The sequence below is a fragment of the Phascolarctos cinereus genome, unplaced genomic scaffold (genome assembly GCF_003287225.1).
Source record: "Phascolarctos cinereus isolate Bilbo 61053 unplaced genomic scaffold, phaCin_HiC Scaffold_3;HRSCAF=262, whole genome shotgun sequence".
NCBI classification, from domain to species: Eukaryota; Metazoa; Chordata; class Mammalia; order Diprotodontia; family Phascolarctidae; genus Phascolarctos; species Phascolarctos cinereus.
The window spans coordinates 69,056,698-69,077,980 of NW_027555736.1; the positions used below are offsets into that span (position 1 = coordinate 69,056,698).

At 42.8% G+C, this 21,283-nt stretch overlaps 1 protein-coding gene across 5 annotated transcripts in view; it reads right to left on the reverse strand.

Moving 5' to 3' along the window:
• ARHGAP22 (Rho GTPase activating protein 22) overlaps window positions 1-21,283 on the reverse strand; it is a 353,201-nt gene that overhangs the window by 108,543 nt on the left and 223,375 nt on the right. Inside the window, exon 1 of one of the 5 annotated variants that reach the window (XM_020997095.2) lies at window positions 1,403-1,713. The exons of 3 other annotated variants lie outside the window; for them this stretch is intronic. In XM_020997095.2, coding sequence (XP_020852754.1) covers window positions 1,403-1,454 — 52 coding nt within the window. In that variant the 5' untranslated portion in view covers window positions 1,455-1,713. Of the gene's footprint in view, window positions 1-1,084; window positions 1,324-1,402; window positions 1,714-21,283 lie in introns of those variants that run through there. One more of the 5 variants, XM_020997097.2, reaches the window with a different exon arrangement.

Consider the following 21,283-nt stretch of genomic DNA (forward strand, 5'->3'; position numbering starts at 1 on the left):
GAGAGAGAGAGAGAGAGAGAGAGAGAGAGAGAGAGAGAGAGAGAGAGAGAGAGAGAGTGCTCTCAGCAGCAGCTTATGTTCTAGGAGAGACAGACTAAAAGGAAGCAGGATACTGTGGGTGAGAACACAGCTGGGTGATATACAGCAAGAAAAGCAAAGGAAGGGTAAATGAGATGTCTCACATGACCCACAGAGCTCCAGCCCTGCCAAAAATGACACTGAAGAGCCCCAGCCCTGGCCCCATGCTCCATCTTCTCCCTGGCAATCCCTCCCAGGCCTTTTGAAGGCATTTTTAGACCTTTTAAATCCACTGGACAGGTATGGGCTTGACTGCTCATGTCTGTAGCCCTGACATTCTTCCTCGTTCAGGCTGACTTTGTGGTTTACTATTGAAGTCTTGCCTGATGGAAAATGCCATAGCAGTCATAAGGAAAATGTTTTCTCTCAGAGGGGGTGGAGAAAGGCAATCCCCGGTTTCTTTAAAAAAACAAAAACAAAAACAAGAAACACTGCAAACTCGCCACCTTTGGTTCTATTCAGTTTCCTTAAAAGAGTCACCTCACAGGGCTGGACTCCATTCAAGTAACGGGTTAGAGACAGAAAGTACAGCCCCTGAAAGAGATCACATACTCTGCCACTAGGGGAAGACTGGGCTCCCCTGGAACTGGATTGTTCCATAACTCAAAGCACAATGCAGAAAGGAAAACCATAGAATTATCTGAACACTAGGCAGGATAAACACTGCCGAGAGGAATTCCTAAAGGGGAGGGGGCGGGTCGAGGGGGAAAGGCGAAGTCCCCATCATTGCCGCATTAACTAGATCCTGCTCAGCATCCCGAGTGTCCACAAACCCTAAGGAGACAGAAGCATCAGACAGCTGCGCCGCAGGTTAATTTCACAACCCTGTTTGATGCAAAAAGTCAAAACAACAACCATATGCAACAGAATGAAGTCGTCCCTTGACGGGCTCCTCTGCTACGCAGCGACAAGAGCATTCCTACAGGTTCCTCCTAGGCAGAGCTCAAAGTGACATCTCTTCCCGTTATGAAATACCCCCCTACCCCAAGGCTACATACAATCTTACCTTGTCCAGCCTGTCTCATTTATTTCCATCCTGTTCTAGCAAATGAATACTGTGGTTCCAGAAAGGGTTAAATCCCTTCCCTGGTTTTTGAGCTTGGCTGAATTCGAGATGCTGCAGGATAATGCCCGAGAAACAAACACCACACACCCAGAAACCCTTTGTGAGCCTTCCTGCAACACTCCGAGGTTCAGTAGCACGGTGTGTTAGAAATGTCCTTCCCTGTGGCTTAAAGGGAAAGGGGAGAAACACACACACACACACACACAAACAACGCATCAGGCATTAGCTATCCCAGTGACGGTGCCTGGTGGGACTTACCCTTGTGGAGGCATTTGCTTTTTTTAAGATACTTGGCAGTGAAGAAAGGCATGGTGGTGGCAGGAGGGATATTGCAGCCAAAAGCTGGGCTCCTTTGGACTGGGTGTGAAGAGAGAGGAGCAGATGCCCGGGCCAGCAGAAGGGAATGATTGTGTTGGCTCTGGGAGGCGCTGGGTGATGAGCACAGAGCTCCCGTGGCAGCAGACCAGCGCTATTGAGTGGCCCGGTGGGCACTGCAGAGAGCACTCTCTCCTCTGTGCATCACACTGATACCGCCACCTCTGAAACTGGGCTAAGGGGGCTGAGGACAATTTCCATAACAATATGTACAGTACTGCAGACTGAAGAAGGGACTTTTCCCCTCCCTCTTTCTTTTCCACCAGAACTTCAGCATTAATCAGCTGCTGCCACAACCAGGAACATGTCTGAAGGGAAGCTGGCAGGGGGTGGGGGCAGGGGAATGAAGGGGTGGGAGAGATGGGGAACCTGTCAGGTTTGGAAAGTTCAAGCCTGATCCTTGCAATTCTTCCACCTATTCTTCTTGCTTGGTCCATATTATTTATAATCCTCCCCCCAGCACATTTACTTCTGTCTAAAACACCATCTCTTAATGCTTTCATGACCAAATTCACTAGAAACCAATCCAAATCACAGTTAGTGGTTATAGCCCAAAGTGATTATTAAGAGCTGGTTCACTTTGATCTTCCTTGGGGAGCTATGAGGTTCTCTGGGTTGTTCCTGGGGTTTGTTTTATGTGCTTCTGTTCTTTGGGGACAGGGCTGGGAGGTGGGGGAGTGTAGTAGCTTGGGAATACATGGTGAAGAATAAATTAATTGAGGGTACAGACAGTTTCATTTTTTCATCTTTGTACCCCCAGAACCTACCATAGTATCTCACACATAGTAGGTACTTTTTAATAAATCAGTAGATTAATCTGTAAGCATTTATTAAGAACTTAACTACATATCAGTCACTCAGCTCATTGAGCTGATATAAAATAAAAAAATAAAAGTCTGTGGCCTCAGATAACTATATTCTGTTAAAAGACAGAATGCCTGTATGTGAACCCTTGGGAAGAGTGATGTGAAGAGAGCGTTCAGATGAGAAAGAGCTGGCTTCTAATAGCTGGCAAGTCACTTAACCTCTCTAGGCCTCAGTTTCCAAAAATGTCAAATGGGATGGTTGGATTAGATGGCCTCTAGGATCTAATTGATGATGTTATGACTCTAATTTCCTAAGCTTTCTCACTTCTGAGTTGTCAGTCTTGTGGTGTTGACAGTAGGATTGTTCCATCTTGCAAGCCTGGGGAAATCACTAAGAAGGAAGGTGAGAACTTTTTGTGATTCTGGCCCCTTCCCACATAGGCAATTTCTTTATGCTGCAATTCATTGTGAACCAAAGGAGAGAAGGGCCTGAACCCTGCCTTAGGGAACGGCATCCCAGGAAAGAGGGGTGTGAGGCTGAAAATGTGATTCTGTGTGGCATTTTATAGATTTCACTCCCTAGTCCTACTTCAGGGGGTCTTTTAACTCAAATTCAATCAAACTTTTTTTTAAAAAGTGCCTACTGTATACAAAGCATCAATGATACAAAGATAATCAGAAGCCAGTCCTGCATTCAAGGAACCTAGATCCTACTGAGACACATAACATGCATACCAATAAATGAATACAAGTTGATGTGAGGAGGAGGTGGCATCAGTGTCAGGGGAAACATCCTACAAGAGGTGGCACCTGAGTGTAGCCTAAAGAGAGCTATGGATTATCAGGGGCAGAGCTGCAGAAGGTATTCATGGCATGTTTATGCTGTCTGACACGGTGAGAGACAGTGGCTACCCTATAGGGCCAGACCCTCAACCAATGCGTCACAGGAGACGTGAACGGAATCCAATGACTAGACTGGGTGGGTGGATAATATCCGAGGTGAGAGACTATGGTGAGTCCAGTGGATGCCCAAAAGAGGAAGGGTCTCTGACTACAGGATTCCTTGGATTGCATGAGCCATCTTAGAGAAAAGTGGGTGTACCAGCACTCTTTTAACATTGTTATACATATGTACATATATTTGCTTATATTTAAATATATCTGCATGATACACATATATGTATTCATGGATGTATGATCATTAGATAGACAGATGATAGACAGATTTCTGAAAGGAAGAAGCTGTTTAGTTTTTTGGTCATCTTGTGTTGTCATAATTAGGAAGGTAAAGAAGTGGAGTTGTGAGATTAAGAGGACAACAGCTGCTACCACAGACCTCCGAAGACACAGTTACTTCTATCCTGAAACTGTCTGTAGGCAACTTACAAAAGGCCAGAAAGCCCCAGTGTAGGGCCTGGTATTAGGTTGGGCCATTATGCTATGGTTTTGAGCCATGTGTTTCAGAAAAGGGAAACCTCTTTGTAGCATATCAGTATGGTTCTAAGGATTCTGGCCACCTGGGTAGCCCTCCTGTGTGTCTGTGATTCTGTTGTCCTATGCTGTGTGTGTTTCTGGGGGTCCTTTGTCAAAAAGGCTATGAAAGCCATTTGATGCTCTGGGCAAAGAGAACAGTAAAAACCTATATCTGTAAAATATTCCTAAGGCCATATTAAGATAGGGTCATAAAATGAGTGACAGCTACTTCCTTGACAATTCCTTTTTAATATCCCTTTCCTACTGCTTTTTCCCTGTTTGTGGTCAGAGGTTTCAGGAACCTGGCAGTCTGTGATCTTGAGACCCTCTTCCTTCTCTATTCTACTGGCTAAGAAAAGGATAATTCCCCACTAAGTGATTTGATCTGTTTGGAACTCCAACAGTATGGGGTAGGCAGAGGCTCAATTTGGAGCTGTTACCTGACTTTCACAGTCCTGGTGGAGGATGTAACTTGGGGAAAGGTTATATGTTGGCTTAAAAACAAAACTCATTTTCAAGAGGCAGTGTGTCAGGGGCCGGCCTTGGAAACAGGAAGGCTGGAATTTAAGTTTTGATTCTATGACATAGTACCTAGGTCAACGTCACTTCAACTTGGGGTCAATGAATTTGCTTTTTTTAATATTTTGATAACTATATTTCAATATCATTGGTTTCCTCTGTATTTCTATATGTGTATATGTATGTATATATATATATATGAAATTTCATTCTGAGAAGGGTTCCATAGGCTTCACCAGGCTTCCACAGGGGTCCATGACACCCAAAAAGATTAAGAACCCCTGACAATCCTATTTGATCATGTTGAAGTCCCTTAATTTCCTAGTGCCCCAAACATCTAAGACTCTAAGTTCCAAATGAGTTATCAATTTGCAGCAAGGAAGGAGTTCCCTCAATGGATTTCCTAAACAGATGAAATTAAAGGTAGAGATTTAATTAATTTAATTAAAGGTAGGGCTGAGCTCACAAAGCTAGTACAGGGTCTGAAGGCAAGAATCCTGGTTTGGAAGAAGATAGAAGACCCGAGTTCCACTTCTGACAGACACTTCCTAGCTGTGTGACCCTGGACTCTTTCCAGTCAAGATTTGTAGGGAAGAATTATTTGTCCCTACTTACTTTATAGGATATTATGAGAATACAACCAGAATTATCTATTTAGATGTAAACAATCTTTGAAATATAATATATTCTATTATTATTGCTGTTATTATTATATCACATGCATTTATTAAGTACTTGCTAGGTGAGCCAGTCAACAAGCTTTTTATAAGTGGTCCCTCGCTAACAGGCATTGTGCTAAGTACTGGGGATACAAAGAAAGGCAAAAATACAGTCTTTGCTCTCCAATGGAGGAGGCGGCATACATATAATTATGTATGCACAAGATATATGTAGTGTACACTGAAGGTATTCTTAGAAGGAAGGCACTAGAAGTTGGAGCCCTGGGAAAGGTCTTCTGGAGAATGTGGGATGTAAGCTGAGTCTTGAAGGAGGCCAGGGAAGCCAGGACCTTAGAGGGGAGGAGACAGAGCAACCCAGGAATAATAGACAGCTAGTAGAATTGGGAGACAGAGTATCCTATGTGAAGAAGAGCAAATAATGCCTGAGTAGTTGGCTCGTTAAGTGAAAGTGGGTGAAGGGGAGAAAAGTATAAGAAGAATAGAAATTGAGAAAGAGGTAAGGTTGTGAAGGGCTTCAGAGGGCAAGCAGAGGATTTTATATTCAATCCTTGAGGTAACAGGGAACCACTGGAGATTACTGAGTGGGAAGGTGAGGAGTGATACTGTCAAACCCGCTTTCTTGGAAAATCACAACTATATACTGTGCTAGGGCATATAAGGATGAAAAATGGCCTGGTCTCTTCAATATAGGAGGCAAATGACCCCTACGTAGATGGAAGAGGCTGTTCTTAGGACACTCGAATATTCCGCTGGCTTTAACAAAATCAGTCAGGGCTTTGAATAAGGATTGCCTCTAGTGACTCTGTTTCTATTGCTTTCTTCAGGAAGCAATTCTGTGGTCCAATGTATCTTTAACTATTATGGAAATTTTCCCCAGTAGTCAGCAAAAATGTGTCTGTGCTCACTATCTGCCTTTCTTTTCCCCTTTGCCTTGAGGTGTAGTATATTTCAAATATATGGAGACAGCCAGGCTTCCCTTGTAAAGTCTCAGAGCTGCTCCCGGGGTGCCGTTAGTAGCTTCTGTGGTGTTTTCATTGGCTGGATGGTCTCTGCTTTATTTCTGGCTGAAACCTTGGCAACAGGATACTTTCTGTAACCATGATTCTGTACAGGGCTCCCTTTGGTTGGGGCTTATGTCACGCTGGAAATATCTGAAAACCTCTGTGATAAGGTGATAGGTAGTTGGTCTCATAAAGACAAAAAACTCTAAGCAGTCTCCTCTGGATTATCCCCTCTGGGGCCTGCCCAAGTACCCTGCTTCCCTTCCTGTCTGCTTTTTGGCATTTTACTGCCCAATAGCATCTTTGTCAGACCATGGACAAGTGGGGCAAAAGTCTCCTCGTGGACTGAGGACTGAACTTGCCAAAGCTAGTACAGGGTCTGAAGGCAAGAACCTTGGGGAAGAAGATAGAATTCCTCAGTTCCACTTCTGGCAGATACTTCCTAGCTGTGTGACCCTAGACTCTTTGAGTCCCTGTTTCCTTATCTATGAAATGACTATTTAATATTTTACAAATATTAGTTATGCTTATGATTATAAGCAGCGATGTGGGATAGTGGATAGAGAACTGTGCTCCAAGTCAAGAAGGCCTGGGTTCAAGTACGCCCAGAGACATATATGGCTCTATGACCTAGGCACGTCAGGTAACTAACCTCCCAGTGCTCTAGGAGACTCTCCAAGATGATACGTGGTGGAGAAGTTTCTGAAACAAAACCGGTATTGTGAAGCGGAGACGAGAAACTCATAAGCAAAGATGACCTTCTACCACTGTTTGAAACTGGAAAGTTCCCCGGCTGCACGGAATCATAAAATCACAGCTTAGAAGAGTTGGAAGGGACGTCCAGGGCCATCTAACCCAACTAACCTGAAAACACAAGTAACACTCCCTCTATAACCCAGACAGCAAAAGGCTGACCAGAATGAACACCTGAGCTGAGGAGGGACCCCCCTTACCTCCTGAGCATCTCATTCCACTTTGGGATGACTAATTAATAATCCTTTCCAGGAGATTTTGAACTAGTAGCTGCCCATGCCCCTTCCAACCCTACAATCGTGTGATTTTGTATTAGAAATTTTCTCCTTATATCAAGCAAAGTCAGCCTCTTTGCAACCTAGGCGTGTGCCCTCTAGTTTTGCTTTCTGAGACCAAGCAGAACAAGTCTAATGGTTTTACTAAAATGTGAAGAATTCTTCAGATGCTCTCTGGAAGCAAAGAATTAGTGCCCAGGAAGGCATGGGGGCATCTAGGATTCAGGGCATAGGTAAGAGTTACATGGCTTTGAGTGATAGGTCTTAAGTGTCCATGGACTTACTTTGTAAAGATCAGACCTGTCTACTGGTTGACTCATTCATCACATCCATCTCCCCCATCTTAACTCAGTTTACCTCTGTGTTGGACTCTGGCTCTACTACTTTCATAACCTGACATTCAGATCTTCTTCAACCTCATGATGGCTTCCACCTGCCCTAAACTACTGTCCAGACACTGGACTAAACCCTTAAGTTGCCCCAGTCTGTCTGGATGGATAGGATCCTATGGACTGGGGAAGTCCCTATAAGACCATTAACTCAGATATCTGTTCCACTGTTGCCAAGATTTGTACTTCTTTTCCTCTTTTTTCTAGTCCTGTCTCCCTAATTCAATGACTAAAGCACAGAGGCAGAGGGAACAGAACTCTCAGCAGAATTGGGAGAATTCCTCGTGGATCGTTCTAACCCTGGCCTTTCTTGTAAGACCCTTCCTACGGTTCTTACTGTGCTAGAAACACAGCACAATTAGAAATCCACAGTTGAAGAGGTAAGAGAAGAAATCATTAATCAAAACTAGAATATCCTAGCCAGCACCATGATTCATGTCTCACAATCTCCTAAGCAAGCACAGGGGTCAGAGCAGGCTACAAGAAGTAGGAAAGGGTAGTTCTGGCATCACATTTTAGCTCTGGCAATTCAATGTATCTCCAGGCTCCCTGTTCAGAGTCAGAGAACATTCAAATCCTATCTCTTTTACTACCTCTGTGACCTAAAGCAAGTCACTTAACTTTGATTAGCTTCAATTTCTTCACCTGTAAAATTATGTGTATTCAGCTGGCAGATCCACCAGCCAGTTCCCCATTCCGCTTCCCCCTCCCATTACCACTAATTAGCCTGGAGTCACTGTCAACAACGCCTGCTGACATGCTCAGATGCCATTACATTCATCATCTGTATGTTCTGGTAGCTGGCATCTCATTCTCAGTCCTCAGCACACATCTTTTTTCTCCAGGTTTCTGGGAACAGACATATACACATGGGCTGCACACCTTAAAAACAGGAGCAGTGAAACAGGCCAGGAAGCTTGGATGTATCCCACTAAATACAGAGGACCTGATGGCAGACATCTACTCATCTCTGAAAGATGCCTCTGCATGACAAGGAGTAGTAGAAAGGAAGAAGACAGGGAAGCTCTGATTAGACTTCTTAAGGGCAGAGTGCTTAAATGACAGGTGAGTGAGTGCTGGGATCTGACATTCCCACAAATGAATGCAATTATCTCCTCTGCTAGATGCGTGTATTCTTCACTTCAGGAACACTCCAAGGGCCCATATCTCATCTTACAGAGGATCGAAGTCAGCCCAGAAGCTGGAATCCCTACAGCCACCTCTCCCTTGTCAATTCTAGTCTCAAAGCATCATCTAGAGTAGCACTGACAGACACATACTCTCATTGTGTTTAGGAAGAAGAGCTTTAGTACTTTTGGGGTGACATGAAAGCCTGGGACATCTTCCTAGGAGTGGTATCTCTCAAGGACTGGGCAAAGAGATGCTATTGATGAGGACTCTCAGTTCCTCGAAGAGCCTTACTCTGGACCAGCACAGAGGTCTGATCAGTTTTATTTTCCATTTCAGAAACAGCTCAGTACTCAAATCATCTCCTGACTTCAAGTTAATTAATATAAATTAAACCGAATTTGGACTAGTAATGAGCATAGCTTTGCCAGCCTCTCCCTGTGATTCCCTAACCCCTCTCTCCCTTCAATGCCCTCACAGCCACCTCCCTCTCATTTCTGTCAGCAGGGAGCTTGTGGAGAATTCGAGCATCCGTTCATTTGTTGCTGGAAGGGCTGTTTAATTTCCCCTCCTGCTCAGACCCTCATCTCCATCTTCCCGCCACCCAGCTGCCCTCTCTCCTACAGTAACACACTTGTTTCATCTCTGCAGAGACAAGACAGCTGCTTTCCTTCTCTGACAGAAACACCGAGGGCGGCAAGAACCAGAAGGGACTTGCAAATTCCCTCTTTTTAGTTTTCCTTAAGGTGGAACAGATGAGAAAAGGCCATTATAAGCTCAGTTTTATGTGACAGTCCTTTAAAAAAGCCTATAATAAACACCAATCCAATCCAACAGCCATGTATTAAGCACCTACTACGTGCAAGGTTCAGTACTAGGCCAAGGCACCCAAAGATAGAATTGTAAAACCAAAAAACCTGCCTTAACGGAGCATCCTAGAGGCTTGGAGTAGTGGGAGATAACAACACTGTCAATAGCTTATCAAATGATAATTTGATAATTATCTAATGATAATTTGAGGAGGGAGAAAGCAGTAACAAGGAGGACCAGGAAAACCTTCCCCAAGAGGTCTTAATTAGCTCCTAGGTCTCTGTCAACTGATGAATCTGCAAAGTGTGAGTACAGAATAGCTTTTATTGTTTTTAATGATTGTAGAGATCTTCTGAAAGCACTACGTAATTCCCTGCCTGCTTCAAAAGAGGATGCCAGCCATAATTTGACTTTTTCTTGATGACTCAGGGTCAACACTATAAACATCAGTTTATGATGCACTGCATCCTGATATGCTTATACCACCAGAGAGTGGATACTTAGAGAGGTCTGTGGGACCGTTACCAATTAACTGCTTTTTAAATTTGTGCATCTGATTTATTTGCCTTTTTAAAAATTCTCTTTCCATCCTTCATTTCTTGCTGCTTTTGGTGTGCCTGTCTAGTGCCAGGCACATGTCTGGAGACACGGCAGCCACTCCTGGAGAGCTTGCTACATAGTACAGGCCTCTGTTTCCATGTTGCTCACTCCCTTGCTTCCTTCCCAGCTGTTCCTCTCCCTCCATCTCACTTCCTGGAAGCAATGCAGCACTAGTGAGCAAAAAAGGTGGTCAAGCAGTCATGACTCTGGTTGGCTTCCCCCAAACCATCCAGTTTGGACCTGATGCCACTTGTTTGGGCTCCACCCCCAGGCTCAATACAGATGGTTCCAAGATTGCCTTACCCCCACAAGCCAGGGCATCCTGTGTGCTATTACAGCTGGTAGGGGAATAGGCAAAAGATCTGTGGTTTCTTCAGCCACCGAGTTGTAGAAATTCCCCCTACTAATGGCAAACTGTTCATGCATGACTTAGTAGATAAGTCCCATGGCTATATAAAAAAACAACAACTTGTTTCTTAAAAAAAGAAGAAGGAACAGAAGTTCTCTCAAATGAGTGGATTTGCTAAATCTGCCTCACTGGGAGAAACAGCAAATCTCCTGAGGCCACTGAAGAGCTATCAGGATAATGCACTTTTAATGCACCTTCTATGCTGATCACTTAGTCTGTGTCATTCTCATATTTCCTTCGGGGAAACCTGTTCCTGCAGCTTTCGGGGAACCAAGGGAGGAAAAATAAAATACAATTCAATCAAGCCACACTGAACTGGAACCCACTCGTTGGGTTTTCTGATCAGTCAGCTTTGGCTGAGGTTTCCCTTTGTATGAAGAAAGGATTTGCTGAGCACATTAGGTAAATCCCTTATGGACAGTCTAGGAGCACAGGATTCAAGTTCCTCTAATCCATCTCCTTCATTTTACAGACAAGACACTGAGGCCCAGGAGGTTGTGAGTTGCCTGATGTCACACAAGTAATAAATGTTGGAGGTGAGACTTGAACCCAGCTTATCTGACTCCAAAGCCAAAATGCTTTTTCTGTTGTACTCTACATGGATAAAAGTCCTATAGGGTGGGAAGGCACAGCTGAGGCTGCTACAGACATCACTGGAGGGAATATTCACATCATTGCACATTCCAAGTCCATACAAGCATGTAAGTATCCCGGAGCTACAGTGCATTAACCCAAGTAAGGAATCATATAATAAACATAAAAAATGATAAATCTCCATCTTTCCTGACTCTCAATAGTCTTATGTATAAGTTTTAATGAGCTGACAGGGCAAAGTTAGGTGAAGTGCTAAGATCAGAGGTCAGGAAGACCAGTGTTCAGAACAGCCCTAGACACTCACTAGCTGTTTCATAATAAGTCAGAGATTTGGAGATAGAAAAATTCTAATCAATCTCTCAATGGTGGGATTGCAGGGCAGCGGTTCAGGCCACTGTGTTGGGTAACTCCTACTCTATGTGTGAGGCTGCCAGCTTCATTCATAATATGCTTTTTTTTTTTGAAGCTGTGAGGAATCAGCTTTTGCCAGGGTCATGGTCCAACCACAACCATGTTTGTTGAGTTCTGTGACGTTGTGGCTTTCTCTGCAAATACTACAAGGAGTTTCTCACTGACTTGTCTTTTCTCAGAATGTATATTGTGGTCATGATCAATAATGATACTGACACTGGTGACTTATTTGGAGGGTGCCCATGCAAAATGCCATTTATAGTAAGTGCTGAGGCAACTGTCTCACTCTATAAAACAGGAGGAAAGCACATGCCACGAGACAGCTAGTCCATCTATAGAAGTTTGGAAATAGAATTTGAAAAGGGCCAGCTTGTCTGAGCCCTAGGGGATCTCCACCCTGGGACAATTCAGCACAAGTCAAGGGAAGGGAAGAGAAAAAGAATTTATCTAGTGGCCCACACCAGAACCTGGTCCCTTAACCTAATTCTCCAGTCTTTAAGTACCACTAAGTACTTTACCTAAATTTTTCAACAGTTTGTATTGGTGGGGTTGGTGTAGGTAGCTGGATCTGTGAGTTGTGGAGGAGAAAAAATAGGCATATTGCCTCCCTTAACATGTGGGATATGTGTGAACAAGTCCTTTGCCAATGATTTTATGGGACTGACAATTCTGTTTCTGCATTTGTCTAGAAAGTTTTTCTATTCTGAGAAATTCACGCTCAGAGAAAGTCACAGAGAGAAACAGAGACAGGGAAATAGACCGAGAGACACAGTGAGAAAGAGATAGAAAAAGAGAAACACAAGGCGATAGAGACAGACACACAGAGAGACAGATACACAGAAACAGAGGTAAATACAGAGACAGAAGCAGAGAGGCAGAGATAAAGGGAGAGAGAGAGAAGAGATAGGTAGAAATGTTGGGGCAGTGAGGTGGCACAGTAGAGAGAGCACTGGCCCTGAAGTCAGGAGGACCTGAGTTCAAATCCAACCTCAGACACTTGACACTTACTAGCTGTGTGACTCTGGGCAAGTCACTTAACCCCAATTGCCTCAACCCCCCCCCCCAAAAAAAAAAGAGATAGGTAGATAGATAGAGAGAGAGAGACACACACACACACACACACACAGAAAGAGGCAGAGAGATAGAGATAAAGGGAGAAAGTAGGAAGGGAGGGGAGAAGAGATAGATAAATACATAGAGAGACAGAGACACAGAAACAGTCAGAGACAGAAGCAGAAAGACACAGAGAGGTAGAGAGAGTCACATTTTCTAACCTAAACCATAAGGGTACAATAACGTTTGGAAGCCCAGGCTAGAAGCTGCTTTATGGATCAAAGAGTAAAATGATTTCCCTGGGCAGAATCTGGGATCTCAGAACAGGAAACTACATTTGGAAAATGAATCAAGAGGACAGAAAACATAGAGACACTGAAGATTGGGAGTGGAGATGGAGGAAAAGGTGAATCTATGTCCCACTCTCCTCTCAAGAGTTGTCTCCAAGTCCATTACCTGTTAAAATGATTAAAAAGCAAGATAACTGTCATAATTCATGTTCCCAATGTGAATAAACATTTTATGAACTGAAACGTGTAGGATCAAATTTTGTGTTTCCTCAGAAACTGGTTAGCCAAGAATGGACTGAGAACACTGGACAGGGCTTCTTCCTCCTCCCTTTGCACTATTTTTAAAATTGCCTATCATTATCAACTTCTTATTTTGTTTGTGACATAGAAGATATTATTGAGGATAAGCAAGAGATAGAGAACCTCAGTGATACCCTGGTATCCTGGAAATATGAAAAGAACTAGCAGAGGACCTTCAGTGTATTGAGTGAATCTTCTACAGGGGATTCATGATAAAATATGGATGAGAAATATCCAGCATAGTAAAGTACAATGGGGTTGCTATCTGCACTGGTGGAGGAAATAAACAACCAATGAATGAAGTCACAGATCTCCCAAAGTATCAAAGTAACATTGTCATCAACATTAGGAAACTTTCACTAGAACACAAGTGAAGTTGATTTTTTGAACCCAAGGGTAAGACTTTACATTTCTCCTTATTAAATTTCTTTGACTTGGGACCCAGTGTTAAACACCATATGATATAGATTTCTTACTTCTCTCTAACATTGCCATGGGTCCACAGAATGGTGAAAGGACAGTGATAATATGGTAGGAGGTAATATGAATGGAAAGAAAGAAATCAGGAATCAGAGAGCCTGAGTTTGAATCCTTGCCCTCCTGCTTACTCCCTATTTTGTCTTCAGCAAGTTAATTAAGTAAATTATTTAACATTTGGTGTTGTTTATAAAATAAAGGGGTTGGACTTCCTGCTGTAAAATCTATGGGTCTATGGACAGAGGATGAAGCAAGATAGGAATGATGGAGTAGATGGAAATTAAAAGTATATCCTGAGATGAGGAAGGATGATTATTCTTGTCTAGGCTGACGTAGACAAATTCAATCATTTCCACATTCATAAGAAACGAGGGGCTTCGCCTGACTTTTATTTCTTTATTGCCTTGGTATATAAGGCATCTGGAAAAGAGATCACTAGAATAGCTAACTTGCATGAGGCCCATCTTGACAGGAGAATTGAAACCTGAGTTGTAGTGAGAAGTGTGAAGCATTTCCTGAAAAGGCTTTTACTAAAAGGAGATCAATTTCCTGATGTAGACTCAGCATGGACAGTGATGATTCCCTTTAGGATTCCCTTTGGTCTTTTTAGACTTCTCACTTGAGAAAGCAATACAGTCAACAGTCAACAAAGGAGTCTGTTTCCTTCCTCAGTGCTGTGTTTGGAAAGGGAGGAAAAAAGCCCATGGGCCAAAAAAGACAACTGTAATTTCTGAACAGCATTCATCTTCACCAAAACCAGCAGGTATAGGATGTTATCTTGGGCAAGTTTCTCTCTGGGCCCCACTCCTGACTCTCTAGATTTTCTCTAGCATGTGACAGTAGCCTCCTCACACTGGAATTTCACTCTATGGTCCCTGGACTTCTCATGCTGGAAGGACATTCCCTGAAACCCCTTCCTCTGCTTGGCTGGTTCCTTCCTGAGGCTCCATTTTAAGGAAAGCACCCAGGCCATCACGTCTTCATTCTTTTCCAGGGTTCTCTCCTGACTTTCTGGACTTTCCCTCTACCAGCCCCATCTCCTCCCTAAGAATCCCTTCTTTCCCCTTCCCCACCATTCCAGTTTCCTTTTAAGTGTAATCTTTGCCCATTAGAATGTAAATTCCTTCAGGGCAGGGATTGTATTTCTGCTTGTATTTGTATTCACAATGCCTAGTGTATAATGATGACAACGATGATAACAATAACAGTTAACATTTGTACATCTCTTACTAATAGCAACCACCACAACAGCAGCTAATATTTATGTATTGCTCACGGGCAGATAGGTGGCATGATAGACAGAGTTCTAAGCCTGTAGTCAGGAGGACTTATCTTCCTGAGTTCAAATCTGGCCTCAGACCAGCTGGGTGACCCTGGGCTAGTCACTTAACCCTCTTTGCCTCAGTTTCCTCATCTGTAAAAGGAACTGGAGAAAGAAATGGGAAACCATTACAGTATCTTTGTCAAGAAAACTCCAAATGGAGAATGAAATGACTGAACAGCAAATATATATGGCTTACTAATAACTACCAACACAGTAATAGCAAACATTGATATATCACTCACTATGTTATGTGCCAGGCATTGGGCCAAACACTTCACAAATATTATCTCATTTGATACTTACAACAACATTGAGAGACAGGTGCTATTATTATCCCCATCTTACAGGTGAGAAAACTGAGACAGAAGTGACTTGCCCAAAGTAGGTATTTGGGTCTACATTTGAACTCAGGTCTTCCTAATTCCAGGTCCAGCACTCTATCCAATGGCCACCTAACGGCCCCTAGTAGTACTTAGTAAATCCTTAGTTTTAGATAGACACTAGTAAATATTTTAAGGAAAGCTCCTTTATTCCTATGTTTAAAAATAATGGTGATAATGGGCATCTTTGCTTCACTCTTGATCTTATTAGAAAGGCTTTAGTAAATAATCAGAAAGTACTACTTAAATAGCACATAAAGACCAGACTTGATTTGACTCAATTTTGTTCAAGACAAGAAACCACAGAATTGAAGTTTCTGAATCTCGGGCCTGAGGAAACCTCAGAGGCCGTTCACTCCAGGCCGTGCTTGATCAAGCCTCCCTTGTACAGCAGAGGGGACAAAAGGCCAGAGAGCCTTTGCCTGAAGATCTCCAGTGAAAGAAACCCATTACTGCTGGAGGCCCATTCCACTTTGGGATAGTTCTAAGCATTAGGATGGCTTCCTTTTGTGAAGTCATAAATTGGACTCTTTGATGTTTCTCTACATGCTCCTAGTTCTGCCCTTTGAGATTCAGAACAAGTGCACAACCCTTCCCTCAGGACACCATTCAAGTCCTCCCTAAGACTTTTTCCCCTTAGACTAAACAGTCTCTTCAGTGGATTTTCATGCAGTATGAACTCAGAAGCACTTCAACATCCTGGCTAGCCTCCTCTGGTACCTGGAACAGAACACAATAGATAAGCCTGATTGGGCAAGAGAGCACAATGATGTGGCTATTTACAACCCTTCTGGAATTATGTTCTCTCTTAATGTTGTCTAGGATTGCATTCATTTACTTGAGCTTTCTGGTCACCCAAACCCATATATATATTTTCAGATAAACTGTTGCCTAGCACTGCCTCCATCTTATATTTGGGAAGTTGACTTTTTGAACCCTAACTTGACTTTACATTTTTTTTCTATTAAACTTCAACTTCTTAAATTTGGCCCAGTGTTCAAGACTGTTGAGAGTTTTGTAAATCCTGATCATCAATTAGCATGTTAGCTCATCCTCCTACCCTTGGGTCTCCTGTAGATTTTATAATCATTTTAATAAAGGGTAATACTTTCTGCTTTAGGAACAATTCTTCCTTGGGGGGACTCCCCCCAAAAAAGGCAAAGCAAAAAAAGATCAAGTTTTTGGGGGAACTTCACAAAAGCCAAAAAAAATCAAACCCAAAAACAACAAAAATTTCCCCCCCTAAGTTCTAAGGTGGATTTTTAGGCTGAGGTCATCTTCTGGCTAAAAATTCCACAAGAAAGAGAACTCATTAGTTATTCATTTCAGAGCTTTTGAATATCTCCATTTGAATACCTTCACCTAGTCCTGAATTTTAAGTCAGAAAGAAAAAAGTAGTTTAAGTACCAAAGAAGATAGGTCAAGATGAGTTCATCATTTTCCCTAAACACATTGAATTTCCTTAGTGCACTGCCTGGCTCTCTCTCTCTCTCTCTCTCTCTCTCTCTCTCTCTCTCTCTCACACACACACACACACACACACACACGAAAAGAAACTCACCCCCCAAGGGAATTATTTAGGGTTAACCACTTTAGTAATAGGATACTTTGAGATGAAGGGGTCCATCACTTTCACTTTCTAGTAATACTTTCTTGACGTTCAACATAAATTTCCTAATTTTATCCTATTTTCAATTTGTTCCATCTATTTCCCCAATGTAACTCCTCCTTCCAATTATCTATTATTCAGAAAATAAATAATGATGTATCTCTCCTTATTACCTTGTGATCTTGGGCATGTTAACCTTTTTGTGCTTCAGTTTCCTCAGATATAAAATGAGGCAGCTTATGTCTTCTAGCATTAAAATTCTGATTCTGTGAATCTTAGTATTGTTGTTCTCTAGGGACTCTGGACAGCTCTGAGGGGTATGAAAGGAGTTTGGCTTTGGCCCATTTCTTTGGGTAGGGAGAAGACAGGGTCAAGACTGACAAGAGGATGGCTGTTCTGCATTATATCTGCATTTGTACTTTACCTCAGGCTGGGTCCAAAATAAGGGGCCACCACTACTCAGGCACAGAAGAGCCACATTTAGCAAGAATCTGTGTGTTGTGAAAGAACATGGGTTGGGAAGATGAGGACTGAGCCACAGACTCGGTTCTGCTACTATTTAATTATATGACAAAAGGCAAGGCAATTTACCTCTTGAGGCTTCAACTTCCCATCTGTAAAATGATAAGTCTGGGCTAGACAGAAAGGGAATAAGTACTTACTAAGTGCTACACTATACATCAGGTTGAATCAGGTTTGCCACCAGAGCTGGCATCATGAGAAGCACAGAGCTAGATCTTTAGTAAAGAAAAAGGATTCCAAAGATATACTATACTGTTAAAAAAAAACCCTTTGTCATCAATGTTGAGATACTCTTCCTCCCAGGAAGGGTAGACTGTGGCTCTCCAACCCTTTTGGCCCACGCAGGGATACTCCCACTTCAATGTAGGCAGTATCTCACCCACTCCCAGGTGACCAGGTGATCTAAGCCTGGAGAATATAGCCCTCCCTCTTCCTCCCTAGGCTTGGGTCCTGGCCCACCAGGCAGAGGCCTGTACATCCTCAGGCCTCAGTCATCATTGGCCAAGTGTTGAAGAGTTAAATTACTGCCTTCCCTAAACTGCTCTGTGCCCAGGCAGACTTTGGTTAAAAAAAGGGGGGATTCATTCATAGATGATTGTCAATTGAGGTATTATGCTACAGGATGAGAAATTCCCCTTGTCTGTCCCCAAAATATTTTCCCCTTTGCTTGAGCCTGAAATTCCTTCAAGAGGAGACAAGGTCTTTTATTGCACAATCAGGAGAAAAAGGTTTAAGATACAACTATATCTGGTAGAGGTATTCACTCACACACAAGTCAATCATTCTTTATATGTTCATAAAAGGGGCAGCAGGAAAGCAGTAGGTTTTCTAGGGCCTAGGTCAGCAGGCATCACTGAGCAGAGTGGTAACTAGTTGTTAACAACGGCACGACACAGATTCATTTGGAATGACGAAGACAACACAATTGTTGGCCTCGATGCTCTGGTTGTTTGAGGGGGCTTTCTATAGGGAGGTGTACTTCGGTTTAGGGTTTAGAGGAGAAAGTTTGCTTGACCTGGAGAAGTGCACTATAGTCCTTGGGTCTGGCTGCGAGCAGGCAGTTGTACAGCAGTAGGCAAAAAATGTATATATTAAATGCCATGGAGAGAAAGCATTTTCTCTTGGATGTCTGTGCCTTGGGGCAAACCTGGGTTCACCCTGCCCTATTTATGGCTTAGTTACCGAGAGAAGAACAGGGAACAGAAAATCGCTCTCACAGACTTCCTCCTCTACAACTTGGGTCTGTGGCCCAACTTACTATAAATGTACAACTGAAAAGGATCTCAGTGCCTGGCCCATCCAATCCTCTCATTTTACAAATGAGGAGACGAAGAGAAATGAACAGACTTATGGTACGTCAGAGAGACAGTTGTTTACTTTCCATCGGGGACACAGGCTAACAGAAGTTGTGCATGACCAGATCCTAGAGTACCACAGTGGCTACAGTGCCCTTAACCTCTGTATTCCTCTGTTTCTTCATCCCTCAGAAAGGGATGACACTATCTGGCTTAGCTGCCTCCCAGGGTTGAGGCAAAGATCACAGATAGATAGGAAAACACTAGGAAAAGTCAAAGCCCTCTAAAAATGTCATTTCCTTTCAGATGAACAGTCCTTCAGCAACTGCAAAGGAAGCTAGCAGCCCTTATCTGGTGTGACCACAGGGCTCCCTCCACAGCCGCACGGCCTAAGTGAGGTTACCAGGAACTGATCCCCATTTGCTTTCCTTTCAGGTACTTTGTAGAATGTGGCTTCTGGACTGTCAGGGAGTACCTGGAGCAATGAGATGTCCTGCCTCATGAATACTGCAATGAGTTTGCTGGTGTTTTGCCTACTTTCTCATCTTTATTAATGTTTTTAAAGTTTTATTTTTTTAATCTACCCTGATATGCCACTACCCCTCCCCCTCATCTCCAGGTAGCTCCCCCATCACCATCACCAATTCTAATCCTTCTATTAAGACAGAGGACCACCAGGCCAAACCATCTGTCATACCACTGTATCCTAAGAACCTCTGAGCCTTACCATCTTTCCTGCTTCTGTGCCTTCCAGAGTAGACACATACACAAAGTATCTATCTATAGTGCATGTGTGTGTATCTCTGCGTGTGTATGTGTATATACATACATAGTGTATATGCATGTACACAAAAATAGAGAGAGACATGGCTAATATGGAAATATGCTTTGCATTATTTCACATGTATGATTGGTATCATATTGCTTGCCTTCTCAATGGATGGTGAGGGGAAGGAGGGAGGGAGACAATTTAGAACCCCAAATTTAAAAAGAAAAGAATGTTAAAAATAAATGAAATAATTTTTAAGAGAGACAGGTACATAGGTATATATATATATATATAGTATATATGTATATGCATATGTGTAGATATATATATATAATCTGTGTGTATAAACATATATATACATATACATATATATATACATATACAGAGAGAGAGAGAGAGAGAGAGAGAGAGAGAGAGATTGGTCAGAGAGAAAGGTGGGAAGGAACCAGGAAGACAGAAAAATACAGAGAAGTTATTTCTCTTTTCAAAAGTCAAAAGGTTTGAAATGACTAAGGATCACACTTCAAACTGTTTTCACAAGTGGTTCAACTAGAAAGAGAGGATCAGGCAGAATCATGTAAGTGCTCCATTTATATCTAAGATACAAGCCTAGAAGGAATGCAGAATAATGGAACTGGAGCTGAAGCGTTCCCTCTCTCCTCCATTCTGAACAACACATTGCCAAGCCTGCCGTACTCCAGATAAAAGCTCTCAGCCTGTCGCCTAGTCTCCTGAGAACAACAAAATGCACGAAGCTCTGCCTAGCTCAGATGCTTCCTACGATGTCTTGTGGGTTTTGCTCACCCTTGCTTTTGACCTCCTCATTCCTTTTCCATCCACCCTCAGATCTCTCAGCTGCCTTTATTTGCTATGCTGTATATAGATCTTCTCTCTCTTTTGCCTCTGCCCTCTATGATACTGCTCTCTTCTAGTTCTCTTGTCCTAATTTTCATGAGTCTTCCCCCCCACCCTCCACCCCATTTCTAATTTTTCAGCTCTGGCCTTGAGAAGCTTTTTTACTCTCCCATTGGTTCCATTACAAGCTTTCGGTAGATGAAGCCCAAATCTATATATCGACCCCTACTCTGATTCCTGAACTCCAATTGCCTGCTTACTTGGGTAAGCACTTAATACATGTTTGTCCATTTGTTGATGTTGGCTCCCTTGGTCTCTACTCTTTAACAGATTTGGTACTGGCTTTCCTGTTGCTAACCATCTAGTTAATAACAAGCTCACAAGCTTGATCCTCTTATGACTTAGAGCAGTACTGACCCGACTCCACCAGACTGCTACTGATACCTTGGAAGACTTCCTGACATACTGGGAGTGTGGCGATCCTGAGCCATCCTAACCTCAGGAGAGGTTGGACAGGACATTCACAATGGATTAGACACTGAGTGGGTTGGATTAGATGACCTCTAAGATCCTTGCCAGGCTAAAATCCATCAGGAGAATTTAGCTCCTTTGGGCACCTCAGAGGTGGTGCAGTGGATTGTGTTGGACTTGGAGTCAGTAAGACCTGAGTTCAAGTTCTGCCTCAGACACTAGCTCTATGACCCTGAGCGAGGCATTTCACCTCTATCTTCATCTTTTCTCCTCCAAAACATGGATAATAATAATAGGTACCTCACAGGGTGATTGTGATGATCAAATGTAACATATGTAAAACATTTTGCAAACCTTAAACCAAACATAATCTAGGTATTGTTATTATTATTATTAATGACCTCAAACTTCTCCCTGAAACAAGGACCCATATTTTTAACCTCAATATTCTACTGCTGTCATTAAATGGCTGTGAGTCACATAATGGAACACTCTGATTTCTAAAGAATTAGAAGTTTTCCATTCTAACAGCTCCTTAACCTGTCCTTCAAAGCATCAGAGGGTAATGCTG